We start from the raw sequence: 15,563 nt of genomic DNA on the forward strand, positions 1-15,563 counted from the left end.
TCCTGTCCATGACAAAAATCACAGACTACAGCATACATGTGATCACAAAAACACAAATTTCACAACTTGCAAAAGTAAACACAGCAATGTCACTTGGCACACTACCTCATGAAGGTCATTACTAGCTCTCCCTGTACACAGAACCATGTGCTGTCGTCTGTTGGCACATTACAGAACTAGTTTGGGTACTTTTTTTAATACCACCATGTATGCAAAGAGCTACAGATGAAGAAAATGTTTGATTCTGGAAATTGCTAGAGTAAGATTCACGTGGAAGAAGTTCCAAGTTCTGAGTAGCATACTAATGAAAATAGGATTTTTACTGTAACTGAAGAGAAAGTTATGTGCCACATGTGTGAGAAGTGATATGATTTATAGAAGTGAGACGTAAGTAATGGTCATAGAAGCAGAGAGGAGAGAAAGCTGGAAAGAACAGAAATGAGAATGGTTTGGTAGATGTGCAGAGTGTCATCAAGAAAGCAGAAGTCAATGAACTGCAAAGGATAATGTGAATTGAGCCAGTGATTTATGTATGCAGAAATGGGATGAGATGGCTGAGTCATGCAATTGGGTGAGAAGAGTGGTGGAAATGGATGCAGAAAAAAGTAGGAGGAGGGCAAGGGATTTCATGGTGAGATATGTAAAGGATAAAGCAAAATGGAGGAGAGGGTTATTGGGCTCTCAAAGCTAACCTCTACTTTAGCAGGGAAATGGCCTTAAAACACTTGTGATGTGTTGTTCTATTGTGTAACTGATATTTTCCAATTTTGACCCTTGAACTTTTACAGATGTTGCAGCTAATTAACTGTTTTGACAGGATTATTTCAAACTGACCCATGGGACAGATCTTAGGAATAAAGGTTCTGATCTGAATCTGTGAAAAAAAAAGCTGTCCATCAAATAGGAAACTTCCACTCAACTATACACTTAAATTGTAAGTTTCTTGTTTCTACTACTGCTACTACAATAGTACTGATCCTTTGAGTTTTCCAACTGTATAAACCTCGACTTAAACTGATACACTTTTCCCAGGGTTTTGTCTAGTGTACCTTATCTCAAGCTATGGCACTAATTTTTTTCTGATCTTGCCCTATGATGCTGCATTCCATTGAAATATTCTTCCTCCATATGGTTCAGTCAAACTCAATATTAGCTGTATTAACTTCACCTAACTTCTCCTCCACCTCCAGTTAACCTTTCCAGGCCCACTGAAACTATAATGGTGGTTGAGGTCAACCACCATTATAGTTTCAGTGGGCCTGGAAAGGCATAGGTTCTGCCCCACCTCTTCAAAGTGAACACAGAAAGTTAGTTTGCCAGCTGGAGTAACAAGATTCTTTAATATGAAGAATTGGCATTAAAGTTTAGTGTTCAAACGTTAACATATTCACAATAAACACTATCATAATGTAACATCAATATTTCCATGTTGGCATGGGTTGGATGGTTTGACAGGAGCTGGAGAGCCAGAGGACTGTGCCAAGCTCCAATGTCTACTTTGACATTATTTCTACAGCTGGACGCTCTTCCTAACACCAACCACTTTATAGAGCATACTCTTTTTTTTTTTTACATGGCACTAGCACCAGTGAAATCATGAAGTAACTCGCAAGACAGGATCCTCAACTGAGATATGCATAGTATTGAGGGAGATGGTTTTATGTCAGATAATGAGAGATTAAAGTATGATAGAGGGACTGGAACAGATTTCTTGCTGTAGGTGAGATACATGGTTACCTCAGCTGGAAAAGAGATGTATCAAGGCACACCCTCAAGTTACAGGAAAGTAAATATGAGAAAGGTGGTGTGGATTACTCATCATATATTTTGATCAAATATTTTTAGTAAAGCTATCGTCTATGTTACATCAGCAATCAGAGACACTCAGTCTGTCTTTTAGAACATCTCACAGCCATATTAGATCAAACTTTGAATAAAAAACAAGGTATTTTATTACATATTATTGAATAGTAATAATTATATTTGATTAAGAAATTGATAATGTAAGTGATAATTTTTTATCAGTTTGCAGAGTATGAGTGACATATGCAGTAATCCATCAACTATTGCAGGTGTTACCTTCCAAAACCCCCTACAATAGGTGAAAATCCACAAAATAGAAGCAGTATATATTTTTTAAAATTTTTATAAGTTGTATATATTTATTTTATTATAAATGCAAAACAACACCGCAGAGGAATTGACGTAAGCTTAAATGATAAACTGTGATATGGTGAGAGATTACTGTAAATGACAATATCACTTTTCTTCCTTCTTTCTAACATTGCAGTGCCTATAAAATGTTTAAACTTTTTAGCCATTATAGTTTTAAATATACTGGATAGTCAAGCTTCTGTGTTGAAAAAAGTTCTGTCATAGACTTTTGTATAAGACAAACATCTTTATAGATTTATGAACTTAAAATAGTTAAATTAGGTAAATTTGGAAATGTTTACAGAACTATGTTCACGGAAGATAAATCTGAAACTTTTTTTTTATGGTGGTGGACCTTTAGTTAATCATTAAAGTTTTTAAGAATTCTTCTTTATTTGATAACTTTAATCCTGATAATAAAATTTTCCTAACCTCTCAAAAAAACAACAAAAAAAAATATATGTACATTGTGTAAGTGTACGTAAATGTACACAAATACTCGAGAGAATAATGGATTGTATGCTACCATCGGAGATGGAAGTGAGCAGGACGATACACAAGTGATAATCCTATTCTTCCTTCTATTTCGTTAGGTGACAAGAATATGCTGGGTGAATAACATGGCTGAAGACCGAGAGATTCTTCGTGAAGTCTGGGAAGGACGAATCCCAGTGTCTTTTAGTTTGTCTCCCGATGAGATTGTCAACGAGCAACCCGATCCATTTTTTTATTATGTATGTTCATTTGGAATTGCCATTATTCTTCTCTGACAATTTTCTATTCATTTATGCATAATATTAGCTCTATTTTTATCTTCCATATGATTTGTTATACCTTAGAAAAAATTCAGGCATAAAAGAATATAGTTCTGTTCCTCAATTTTCAAGTTTTTTATTTTCTTTTGTTTCTGAAGATCATTTGTTTAGAATATTACTGTTTTGTTCCGTTCTGTTTTATTATTCACAAATACTGGTATCAATCCTCATTGTATAAATTCATTGACATTAGATGAGGGGTAAAATAAGTTTCAATGTTCTTGTCTGCTAAAAGATATTCTCTACTCTGCTCACCTTAATATTTAATAAAACCTCTTAAAGATTAACTTTGCCTTTCATCTTTTTGGAGTTGATAAATAAAATGCCAGTGGCTTGATAGAGTTGTTAGGCCATTAGTCAAGCTACTTTGCAGTATCTGTTTTGGCTCTGTACATTCTGAGCTAAAATTTTGCCTAGTTGTTGCTGACATAGGCTTATAGCTCAAACACAAGCATGCCCCATCCAATCAACAGATTACCAGCTATTCTTGGTGTAGATAGCCCTACAACCTGCAGAGAATGCAATCCAGCTACAGATTAACTGCTGGATAGACATATTAAAGAAATCTATTGTTAATCCTCTCTACTTTATAAAAGAATTAGTTGTATTTTATTTCTTTTCCAGTTACTTGTACCTCGATTAAGTTATTTTCCTTTGGTGACAGACAAAGTACAAAAATACTTCCAAAAGTTCCTTGATGCTGAGATACAAGGTGAATTCTGGTTAGAATTTGAAGGTCAACCATTAAAATGGTAAGATATTATTCCTGTGGTAATATGTTAATGGAATGGTATTTGTCAACAATTTCTTTCAGCTTCTGGAATTAACCACTGAAGTAAGAAATCTTAACATTTTGCGTGTAGGGAAGTAGAAAAATTTGAGGTCAGTGCAAAGTCAAATGCAAGTAATGTAAACAGGGTTGCGAACTCAAAAGATAAATCAATTACCTTATCTCTACCATTATTATTATTTTATATGACCATGAATGAGTTCTTTTGATTAAGAACAAAGGAAAAAATATAAGGAGGAAGTAGGTGAGCTGAATAAGCTCACCTACTTCCTACACTAATCCAATAATGCTTCTCTGGAACATGAGCTGGCAATTTAAGACCCTTTTTTCCCCCGCTCTGCAAAAAATAAATATATTTGAATATAGTGATACATAACTATAAGCAAATATTTCTATGAGCCAAAAAGAGAGCTACTAGAAATAGTAGCCAAATTTCACTCAAAAATAAAAGTACATTAAATGGGATGGTTCCAGCTTGTATAATTGACCAGGTCTGGTTTGGAGCTGGAATGAGAACTCTGGATCTCTTTTTCAGCTGCAGAAAACCATTTAAAAAAAATTAAATAATCTTTTAATTTCATTTTTCTTAATGGTTTTCTTTTTTATATCTTTTTCCTCCATGGAAAACCATGTAAAGACAAAGGAAATCATGAAAATTAAATATTCTTTCATTATCATTCCGATCCTTCTTCCCTTGAATTATACCTGCTTGAAAATCTCACCCTACAACAAACTGAAAGTTAGTCACATTGACCTCCCCAACTTTCCCATGTTTCATTGCAGTAATTCTAAAAGAGATTATGGATTTCATTCCACTCCTCACTTTGAGGAGTGGAATAAAATGAGGCAATAAGGAGCTGCTAGAAATAGCAGCCAAATCTCCTTTAAATCAAACCCTACTGCTTGAAAAAAATAGGGCACATTTAGTCTTAGATAGTCTGGCAAACTATAAGAGAATCTAATTCCAGCTGGAGTATTTAATCAGGGCTGGTCGGAGCTAAACAACAACTAATTTATAAATGTCCCTCTAAACTAGGGAATGAAAACACAGATCACATTTTATTCTGTAGAAAGCCAGAAATCATGAAAATGAAATATCCTTTTCCCATCAACCCCACTTTGTTTCACTTTTTAAATTTCTTTCTGAATACTTTACCCTTACTTTCTTCTTCATGAGAACACCCATCTGAAACTCCACCCACTACAGTAATTCAGACCAAAGGTTCCCTTAGTTTCTCACTTTTTGGTTTCATTGGACCTGAAAAAGCTGTGTTCTGCTTTTTATATATTTTAATATTTCATTATTTCATGTTCTGAAGGAATTATATAAACATGTGAATTCATCTTATTTGTTTCATCTTCACAGGCATTACCCTGTAGGAGTTCTCTTTGACCTTTATGGTTCTGAGGAAAATCTACCCTGGAAACTTACTGTCCACTTTCAGGTAATCTGTCCTACTGAATACATTATTATAATTTCTATTGTTCATTTGCTCTGTAAGTAGGTGCAGAGGTTTCAGACATGCGGATATAAGATGACCAGTATGTCAGTTCAGGACTAATATCTTTAGAGTATGACATGCTTCCCACTTTTATGATAGTATGGTTGAGATTGTTACAATGGACTGGTACTGGTCAAATTATTACACTGAAGTTCCCTTACCAGCCTGCATGCAAATCTTTTAATGCTGTAATTGAAGATTGTTATACAGACAGACAGACATTTCTAACAGTTTCAGTAATCAGTGAAGCTAAACATAGATTGGACTTGTACTTAGAAACTAAGGACTGCAGCTCTGAGACTTTTTAACACTGAGCTACTGTCTGACCTATTTAAATTGAAACTTAAAATAACCAAAACCCATAAATGATTTTAATATTTTTCTGAATCCATCATTTTCAGAACTTTCCAAAAGATGAGCTGCTACATTGTCCTAACAAAGACGCAGTAGAAGCCCACTTCATGTCTATGGTAAAGGAAGCCGATGCTTTAAAACATCGTAGTCAAGTTATTAATGGCATGCAGAAGAAAGACCATAAACAGTTGTGGCTGGGTCTCTTAAATGGTTTGTATTGTTTAATTTGTTTATTTGTGTCTCTGTCTCTTTCTGCCTTCATTTGTACATCCATGTTTCTGCTTGTATATTTGTGCCTCTACTTGTGTATCTGTCCCTGTCTCCCATGGGTGTGTGTGTGTGTAAGCCTGTATCATCATCATTATCAGTACTACTTTCATTGTTAAAAATATTTCTGCTTCAGACAAATTTGACCAGTTCTGGTCTGTAAATCGAAAACTCATGGAATCTGGTGAAGAGAAATTCAAATACATTCCGTACAAGATATATTTGGTATGTCAATTATCACATTTGCCTTCTTGCTTTAATTGTGCTCAATACTCTGAAAAGTGTTAAGTAAGCTGGACATGTTCCCAGTATCCCAATGAAATATATCACAACTACCACAGTATCTAAATATCTTAACAGAAAATAATTGCAACATAAACTGTTAGACATTTCAAAGATTTCTTTAAAACTACCCAACATTATATATAATGTATAAAATGTCAACTTTTTGATTTTAGTCAGTTTATTTTGTAAGTATAAAATATGCAGTCAAATATTCTAACTGTATGTGCTTTACTGAGTTAAGGGTTAGGATTGGAGAACAAATTATAAACAGTTAGTGTTGTTTTAAAAGTATTTATTATGACATTTTCTATATATTAGTAGAGAGATGGTGGGAAGTAGATAAAAATATATTTATATATTTATTTTTGAATAGAATTGAGATATTATTACAGAAGTTGTAATAATAACTGGAAATAAAGTATGTTTATGAAGTATAGTGTGTGAAGGGTGTGGTATATTTACAGTATAGTTCTCTAAGCTCTTCCTGAATAACTAAATGAGTAAACAACTATTTCCAAATATGTTTACAACTGCCTGGTAGAAAGCTATGGACATATGCTTTCATCATTCCAAATACACTTCTCACCAATGACAACTGGTTCTCTTTCATAATCTGTCTTGCAATCTTGAGCACCTCATGCCTCTGATCCTCAGGTTGCCAGACATGCACAAATTTCCTTTATGCCTCACTCTTAACCAAGTTAACCTGTCACATAACTGTGCTTCTAACCATTTGGTACTGTTCCCTGCTACTACTTGTCTTCCAGGTTATACAAGCTTGTCTCTTTAGCCTTTACTTTTCTATAAAATTCCACTACTATGTTATTTCAGCTTTGCTGGAACTTTGCTCCAGTCACATAGCTGATCTATAGCCTTAAGTAAGTTATTTCATAGAAATTTCCAGTTGTTATCTATGCTGCGTGTATCTAAATCTTTTTCTCTCCAGTCATATGCATCAGTTAGAATTTCTCTAAACCTATTCCCAGCTGTGGGATCTTTTAGTTTTTATATCTTCTTTCTTATTATTGTCTCTAAAGTCTGTACCTGTCCAGTTCTAACTCTGAAGTCACAAAGCACTAATCTATGTGGCAGGGTGCATTTTGTGCAAGGGAAGGTTTTGGTATTTACAATAACTGTCTCGTCTTGTTTTCTAGTGAGAATATAATGCCTATGGGGTGTATGCAGAGATAAATGATGCTACTAAATTGCCTATAACTAGACTCATCTTAATTATCTTATCACACAGCTGGTCTGCGACAATTACTTTATCCATTTTTCAACCACCAGTACTCCTAATCCTCCCTGTTATTCACCCAGAAGAATCTGTGTTGCTGGCTCTTGCCTGTGAAGAGTTTGGCTGAGGATCCTTTCCATCTTGCCTTTTGCACACACTACTAGTTACATCATTACATAAATGTGAAAGAATTTGTATATATAGTGCAGTAGATTTTAGCTTTAAATAAAAACATATTTTGCTTTGGAGCAGTTTTGTGTTGAAAATTTGCTTATGGTTAGAAAAAAGTTTTACAATTAATGTCATAGCTTTGTTGTGTTGTTTTATATTACAGTCAGATGGTTCATTTTCCCAGCAGTTATTCAAACCTATTGATGAAAATGGCACTGTACATTTGCTGTCTGATTTGATGCAACAGGCTTTACCTGACTTCAATGGAGATGAAAGTAAATTTTATATTTAGTTATTTATAAATACACATGCACACATAACATGTATTGCTTTTCCTTTACATAATTTCGTGAACATGGTTGGTCTTCCCTTTTTAAATTGTAATGAAGTTTTAGACTTAGACTTTGTTAAAAATGATTTAAATCTTTCCAGTATGATAAATATTCATCATCATCATCATCATCATTTAACATCGGTTTTACTTGCTGGTATGAGTTTTGTAGTTTGACAAGATCTGGTGAACTACAGGGCTACATTGAGCTTCATTGTTAGCTTTGGCATAGCTTCTATGGCTGGATGTCGTCCTTCCTAATGTCAATCACTTTGTAGTGTGTATTGGGTGCCTTTTTGTGCCACTAGCTCTAATGAGGTCACCAAGTAACTTCCAAGACCGGAATAATGTAAATATTTATTGTGACATTGAATGTAATGGAATGGCAGAAGTAATAAACGTAGTATTTAGTTTAGTGGTTCTACATTGTGTTCAAGTCATACTAGAATTGACTTTGCCTCTCATTCCTCTGAAATCAATAAAACAAACACAAATTAATTTTATGGGATCAGTCCAAGCAACTCTTTTAAACTTGTGACCTTGTACCAATACAAGAAATTAATTATTGAAGTCTTCAATTTTCAACAAAAACGCAACCCTTTATAATAATAGTAATAATAATAATTTCAAGCTTTGGCACTAGGCCAGCAATTTGGAGGGGATTAGTCAATACCATTGCCTCCAGTACTTGACTAGTACTTTAGTTTATCAATCTTGAAAGGATGAAATGCAAAGTCAATTTTGGTGGGATTTGAACTCAGAAGAAAATAAGTCAGAACAAATTTCCCAAAACATTTATTCTGACACTCTAAGAATTCTACCAGCTTGCTGCCTTACTTAATAATAGTAATTTGTAACCTTCAATTATGACAATAAATTTAAAATGCATTGATTATTAACCTTTTTGCAAGCAGATAATATTTTAAATCCTTATGGAGTGAGTGAATTTAATGGTTTCTGTCACAAGATAATCCCAAAGTGAAGGCCCACCACCAACAGTAGCAAAAAAAAAAAGCCCAATCAAATTAATCAACCAGAGCCAAGCTTCAGCTGGTGTCCATGCAGATTCACCTTGTCCTACAAATTAATTTATAATAGGGATTTATCATTTTTCAAGTTGCTTATGCATATCCAATTATCTGTAGAGACATCAACATTGTCAGAAGTATCACTGTCACCATCACTATGTAACTTATTTCCACTATCTCACTCAGCATTACTATACACTTACATACTCTCTACATCACTTGCAGATGCTTCATACTCGTCTAAATCATAAAAAATAGGACAAATCAAGATCATTTCCACTATTCAGATTGTTATTGTTATCAGACACCTCCAAAATATCAAACATTTTGTCTATATTGGTTGAAGGTTGCATTACACAAACAGAATGCTGTGAACCACTAAGTGCCAACATGTTGCTTTTGAGCATTTAAATCTATAAATATGCCATTCCAAATATATCTTAGTGGCATGCAAATCGTAGGAATTCCATAGGAATGCATGCAGTGAAGCTACAACAAATTAACATTCAATATTCAAAGATTAACCCATATAGATGAATACCTTACATTGTACTATGGCAAAAACCATCGAAATATTACTGTATACTGTAGATGACCACAATGTCATTTTTTCCTGCAAAAGGGTTAACTGACCCTTATTCCATTCATGAAGTTAGATAGGAGTCAGGTAAAGTTAAATCAGTTCATTTTTGAGAACCATTATTGCAAGTTACCCCCTTTTTTATGCCTGTGTATCCTTATCTTGAAACAATTTATTTGTTCTCTTCTGCCAATGTAAAATACTACTTAATCTTCTATCCTTTCATGAAAACTAGAAACTTCTAATTTTCAGAAGCTTTAAAACTATTTCACATGTATTTGTTTTACATTCAGTAGGTTGTTTTCTGCTTTGTTTATGTAAGCATACTTAATATTTGTATATGTTATTTGAAGTGTACTTTATATGTAAAATAGAAAAAGTTAGTCCTCGTTGCATAAGGCAGCTAAGACATAAGAGAGCTAAAACCATTTGCTAATTGTAAAGCCAATTATGTTTATTCAATTTTGAATATTTGATAGATCTAATTCAACAAATGTTTTGTTGATTAAGCTTGTTTAGCCAACTATATCAAATCTCATTGCTCTGATTAAAATCCATAAAATATAATTTTCAAAATCATTATTAAAATGTAATGAATATTTATAATTTTTGTCATTATTTGTTTTATCAGTGAGGGTAGATATTCTGCACATCTTGATTTCAATAAACTAAAACTTTGTATAGGTACCATCTCTGGTACCTATGATCACTATTTCAAAATATATAGTGTCTTGGTTTGTTATATATTTTATGATAAATGGGTATATCCTTTTTATTTTTCAGCCAAACTGAAGCCACAGGTGTTTATTCAAGGCATTGAAGTACCATGGGAGACTCCAATTTTATGGCTGTGTGAACATTTAAGCTATCCTGATAATTTCCTACATATCTGTGTCCACCAGTGATCAGTTGACAAGACACCTCATTATAAGACAAAACCATCCATCTAACAGTTCACTGTTATTGAAAAATTAGATGAAAACTGATTCTTGCTTATTCTCTATTTGGATTTTGCTTGCTGAGAATGTAACTGACTCTTCTGATAAATACAATATATATTAATTTATAATTAAACTGAAATGAACTAGATAAATTAAAAAAGAATACTTATATATATATTTTAATGCTTATGGTATACATCAAAAGTAACTTTTAATTTATGCTGGAGATAAGCAATGAAAACTGATATAAAATCTTACAGTCTATTGTCAATATATTTTTTTGAATCTTGTTAAACTTCAATAATAACCTCCAAAGACAGAATGTTCATGTTCTCATATTTGTGTCATTTGCTGTAGTAAAGTGATCCTGGGAGGTTTATCAAGACCTCATCTCTAGAAAGGTTTGTTTCCAAACTACAAGGTGCTAATGATTCCATCCTTGTTGTTCGAACTCACCTCTCTATAAATATCATTTTCTGAAGTTTCACAAGTAAATTGAGGAAATATATTTTGCATGAAAAATACCGGGACATTTGCTTGATCCTTGATTGCTTGGAGCAAATATTTTGTTTTATTTATTGCTATGACTGCTGCCTATCTAGACACAATACTGGCATCAATTACAAAATAAAGACATATCAAGACCACTGCAGTTTGCAATTAAAACTCAATTGAAAAATAGATTGAAAGTTATCTTCTCCCATCCTACAAGAAAAGTAATTTAGGAATAACTAAAAAGTATAGAGGAATTACTCTTATAGCAATAACACCAAAAATTTGCAACAAATTGTTTCTGGACCATATACAACCAGGATTCGGGAAAAGTCTTATGAAGAAACCAAAGTAGGGTCAAGAAAAATTGGTCTACTTTTGGACAGATCTTAACTATTTGAGGGAGATGGGATTAAAAATCTACAGGTGGTCTTACTATTTGTAGACTTTTTAAAACCTTTCACCTGTATCCACCAAGTTAAAATGGAAAAAATTCTTCTTACATGCTGTATGTCTCAACAAGTTGTAGCAGTTGTGATGATGCTCTACAAGAACATAATTAAGTATTATTGCCTATGGAGACAAGAATTTATTCAACATAAATGCATTACCTTGCAAGGTATCCTGTTGGCAACATTCCTATTTACTATCTACTTGGACTAAGTCCTTTGCACTTCAAATAACAAAATTAAAGAAACCAGTTTCGCTCTTAGAAAATTCACCTCTCTTTATCATCTATCCATAACAATAACACACTCAGATTATAGTGATGATATCACTCTCTTTGCAGACTTCATCTCAGAAGCTACCCAACTTCCACATAATCTTTTAAAAGCAGCAGAATATATTGATTTATATATCAATGCTTTGAAGATTGAATACATCTGCTATAATTAGGAATCCACAATAAACACAAAAAAATTCTATAAAATCTAGATTTTTTTTCATACATTTTGGAAGCAACTTGGCATCATCAGAAAAAGATAAAACTTGTTTCATGAAGCATGGGCTGTTCTTTTGATGATCTATGTCATCTGAAAGTTGTTGCTTTCTGGTGGTCTTAAGAGAAGCTTCTATGTCAAAGTGGAATCTGTTATTTTACAAGCCCACTGCTTGAACACTCCCCAAACACCTGAAAGCAAGGCTTGATGGCATCTATACCCAAATCAAGTTACCAGCCATTCTGAATGTCTCCTGGAACAAAATCTGACTAAACAAAGACTCTCTTTCTCTCTCATGCACACATATATGCTTATAGACAAAATCTTGAAGTTCCAATCAACTAGATCCTCACTATAAATTTGACTCTGCTCTCAGCAGAAAGCCATCCCATCAATAAATGTTCTGTTATGATTCTTAAACTCTAAAATAAAAACTGTATTTTAACATAAATACAACAGGCATACAAACAGTTTCTGTCTACCAATTCCACTCACAAGGCAGTGATCGCCCAAGACGCCACACAGTGGGACTGAACCCATTACTTGCTCCTATGATGGTTTTTCTATGTCAGCATAAGTCTTTAGTATAGCCTATCACCATACAACCTAATTCTGAATCATATTAGTGTGTGAGCTAATATGAAATTTGACTTTCAGACTTCTCATGTTTTGTTTGGCCTTTATTATGAGTACATCTTCCACAATCAGAACACGATGCCTTTTCACAGAATACTCATTGTCAGTTCACATCACATTCCCATAACAGCTCAGTTGTTTCTCTGATATACATTAGTTGATACCTTTAATGTCCAGTCACAATCTTCACTTCATTTATATTCCTGTAAATAATAAAATTGCAAGTAAAGTTAGAGAAGAGGAAAAAAGACTTGCTCAATAATACAATGGCATGTGGAAACCAGTTATTCCTCAACGAATTACAAATTGTACAAATAGCGAATGGTAATTATTATCTATGTAAATTCTTCACAGCAAATGAGCTGCTCTGAAAATAAGTTCACTTTGTTAAGTTGTACCACTTTCTCAAAGGCTTCAGTAAACACATTTTATTAATTTCATTTTTACTTTATTTATTTATTCTGTATATGCAGTAATATTTGAGAATATCCATAGAAACCATGATTAATGTGTCATGTTATAGTGTGCTGTGATATAAACACTACACTAACCATAGCAAGCTGATCAAAGTGCCATAATGAAAAAAATGTAGCCAAGGTAATTTCAAATTACATATGTTACCATATATATTTCGTATGTGTATTTGGTGTGCAAGATTCTTGATGTGGATTCGTGTGTTGAAAGAAATATGATTAAACCTTGGGAGAGGCATTATGCCGGTAATAAACACACGCACTGGTTCAGCCATTTATTAATTGATAAACAGTATTTAGTTTGTTTTTTTGTTTTTTTTAAATCATTTCATTGCACTCTTGCAATCTCTTCAGTAACTTGTCTCTCCACTTCCATTTATTTTGAATGTATGATTTAGCGTTGTTTTGAAATTGTTTGTTATGAGCATGTGAGTGTGTGCATGCTCATATGTGTGCACGTTCGTATGTGTGCACGCACGTATGTGTTCGTGCTTATATGTGTGTTTGTTGAATTTCATTCATATCAGATAAGATAGAGACTTTGGACTTGGTTTTCTTTCTGTTATTTTCCGTTTTCTTCGTAAATGCATCTTTTTTACGTTTATGTTCTGTATTTTATGTGTGAACATCTGCAACCATGGGTAATTGTAAGGCTTTTATCTATGTGTACTTGCTATTCAAAATTTGCTCTATCTGTAGAAAAGGTGTAAGTAGAATCTCCATAAGACGTACCCAGTGTAAGCTATGGACACATAAGAGGAGTAGCAATAACAGAGGAATATTAACAGAGAAAATAGTTTTTGTGTGTGGAAGTGCACAGGTGCATTTCACATTAAAAATGTCCAGAAAATAGATTCCATCACATGCCAGAGGGAAAAATTAGAAGTAGTTGATAGCTTACGTTACCTAGGTGACCAAGTCAGTAGCGCAGTAGATGCTCCGAGAGCATAGCTGCTACAATACGAATAAGCTGGGCAAAGTTTAGAGAGCTACTACCTCTGCTGGTAACAAAGGGTCTTTCACTTAGAGTGAAAGGTAGGTTGTATGTTGCCTGTGTGTGAACAGCCATGCTACATAGCAGTAAAACATAGGCTATGACTGCTGAGGACATGTCTAGGCTTGCAAGAAATGAAGCTAGTATGCCTCGCTGGATGTGTAATGTCAGTGTGCATGCATGACAGAGTGTAAGCATCCTGAAAGAAAAGTTGGGCATAAGAAGCATTAGATGTGATGTGTAAGAGAGGTGATTGTGCTAGTATGGTCATGTGATGCGTTTGGACGAGGACAGCTGTGTGAAGAAGTGTTGCACTCTAATGGCAGAGGGTACCTGTGGAAGAGGTAGTCCCAAGAAGACATGGAACAAGGTGGTGAAGCACAATCTTTGAATGTTGGGCCTCACAGAGGCAATGACAAGCGACCAAGACCTTTAGCAATATGCTGTGCTTGAGAAGACCCATCAAGCCAAGTGAGTTCATAGTTGTGGCCGATGCCAGTGTTGTGTAATTGGCCTGTTAAAAGCACCCTTCAAACGTTGGACAATATGCTGTGCTTGTAAAGACCTGTTTAGTCAAGTGAAATCATAGTTGTGGCCAATGCCAGTGCTATCTGACTGGCACCTATGCCAGTAGTACATAAAAAGCACCATTCAAGCATTGAGCCTCATGGAGGCAGCGACAGGTGACCGACACCTTTGGCAATATACCATGCTTGTGTAGACCAGTCAAGCCAAGTGAGACTAATTGTGACTGATGCCAGTGTCAGGTCAATGGTACCTGTGCTGGTGGCATGTAAAAAACACCCACTACACTCGCAGAGTAGTTGGTGTTAAGAAGGGCATCCAGCTGTAGGAACCTGGCCAAATCAGATTGGAACCTGGTGCAGCTCCCCAGTTTACCAGCATGGAAAATGGACATTCTCAGTCTCTCTCTCTGTCAGGTAACCATGTATCACCTCTACAGCAAGACCTGTTTCTGTCCCTCCATCACACTCTAACCTTTCATCATGACACTAGATCACCTCCTCCAATCATCCAGTCCAACTGTAAAGTGGTTGGCATTTGGAAAGACATCCAACTGTAAAAACCCTGCCAAACTGACCACATAAAAAGCACTCAGTCCACTCTGTGGGGTGGTTGGTGTTAGGAAGGGCATTCAGCCATAAAAACCATGCCAAAACAGAAACAGAAGTCTGGTTCAATCTTCTGCCTGGCCAGCTTGTCAAATTGTCCAACCCATATCAGCATGGAAAGCAGACATTAAATAATGATGATGATAATGATGTTCAAATGTGTGTGTGTGTGTGTGTGTGTGTAAAATATGCATATAGGTAATACTTAACTTACAACGTGGAAGATGTACAGAATGTTCTCATTGAATATGTTAGGTTGCATTGTGTCCCATGTTATAGAAATAAGAGAAAATGCAAAGATAGATGAATGGATGGATGCCAACATCAGAACATAAGGATTAATTAACCTTTGTCAAACATGAAATCTTAGTATTATATTCTATCAGAGAAGCCTGGCATTGCTCAGTAATAAAATGGCATAGCTTTTTATTCTTTTACTTGT

At 34.6% G+C, this 15,563-nt stretch overlaps 1 protein-coding gene across 1 annotated transcript in view; it reads left to right on the forward strand.

The window, feature by feature from the left end:
- LOC106876337 (autophagy protein 5) overlaps positions 1–12,961 on the forward strand; it is a 15,578-nt gene extending 2,617 nt beyond the window's left edge. Inside the window, exons 2-9 of the mRNA XM_014924839.2 lie at positions 789–934; positions 2,748–2,888; positions 3,594–3,721; positions 5,126–5,204; positions 5,663–5,825; positions 6,019–6,107; positions 7,736–7,847; positions 10,295–12,961. Coding sequence (XP_014780325.1) covers positions 2,775–2,888; positions 3,594–3,721; positions 5,126–5,204; positions 5,663–5,825; positions 6,019–6,107; positions 7,736–7,847; positions 10,295–10,416 — 807 coding nt within the window. The 5' untranslated portion in view covers positions 789–934; positions 2,748–2,774 and the 3' untranslated portion in view covers positions 10,417–12,961. The remainder of the gene's footprint in view (positions 1–788; positions 935–2,747; positions 2,889–3,593; positions 3,722–5,125; positions 5,205–5,662; positions 5,826–6,018; positions 6,108–7,735; positions 7,848–10,294) is intronic.
- The last annotated feature ends 2,602 nt before the right edge of the window (positions 12,962–15,563 follow it).

Source organism: Octopus bimaculoides, chromosome 3, assembly GCF_001194135.2.
Source record: "Octopus bimaculoides isolate UCB-OBI-ISO-001 chromosome 3, ASM119413v2, whole genome shotgun sequence".
Classification (NCBI taxonomy): domain Eukaryota; kingdom Metazoa; phylum Mollusca; class Cephalopoda; order Octopoda; family Octopodidae; genus Octopus; species Octopus bimaculoides.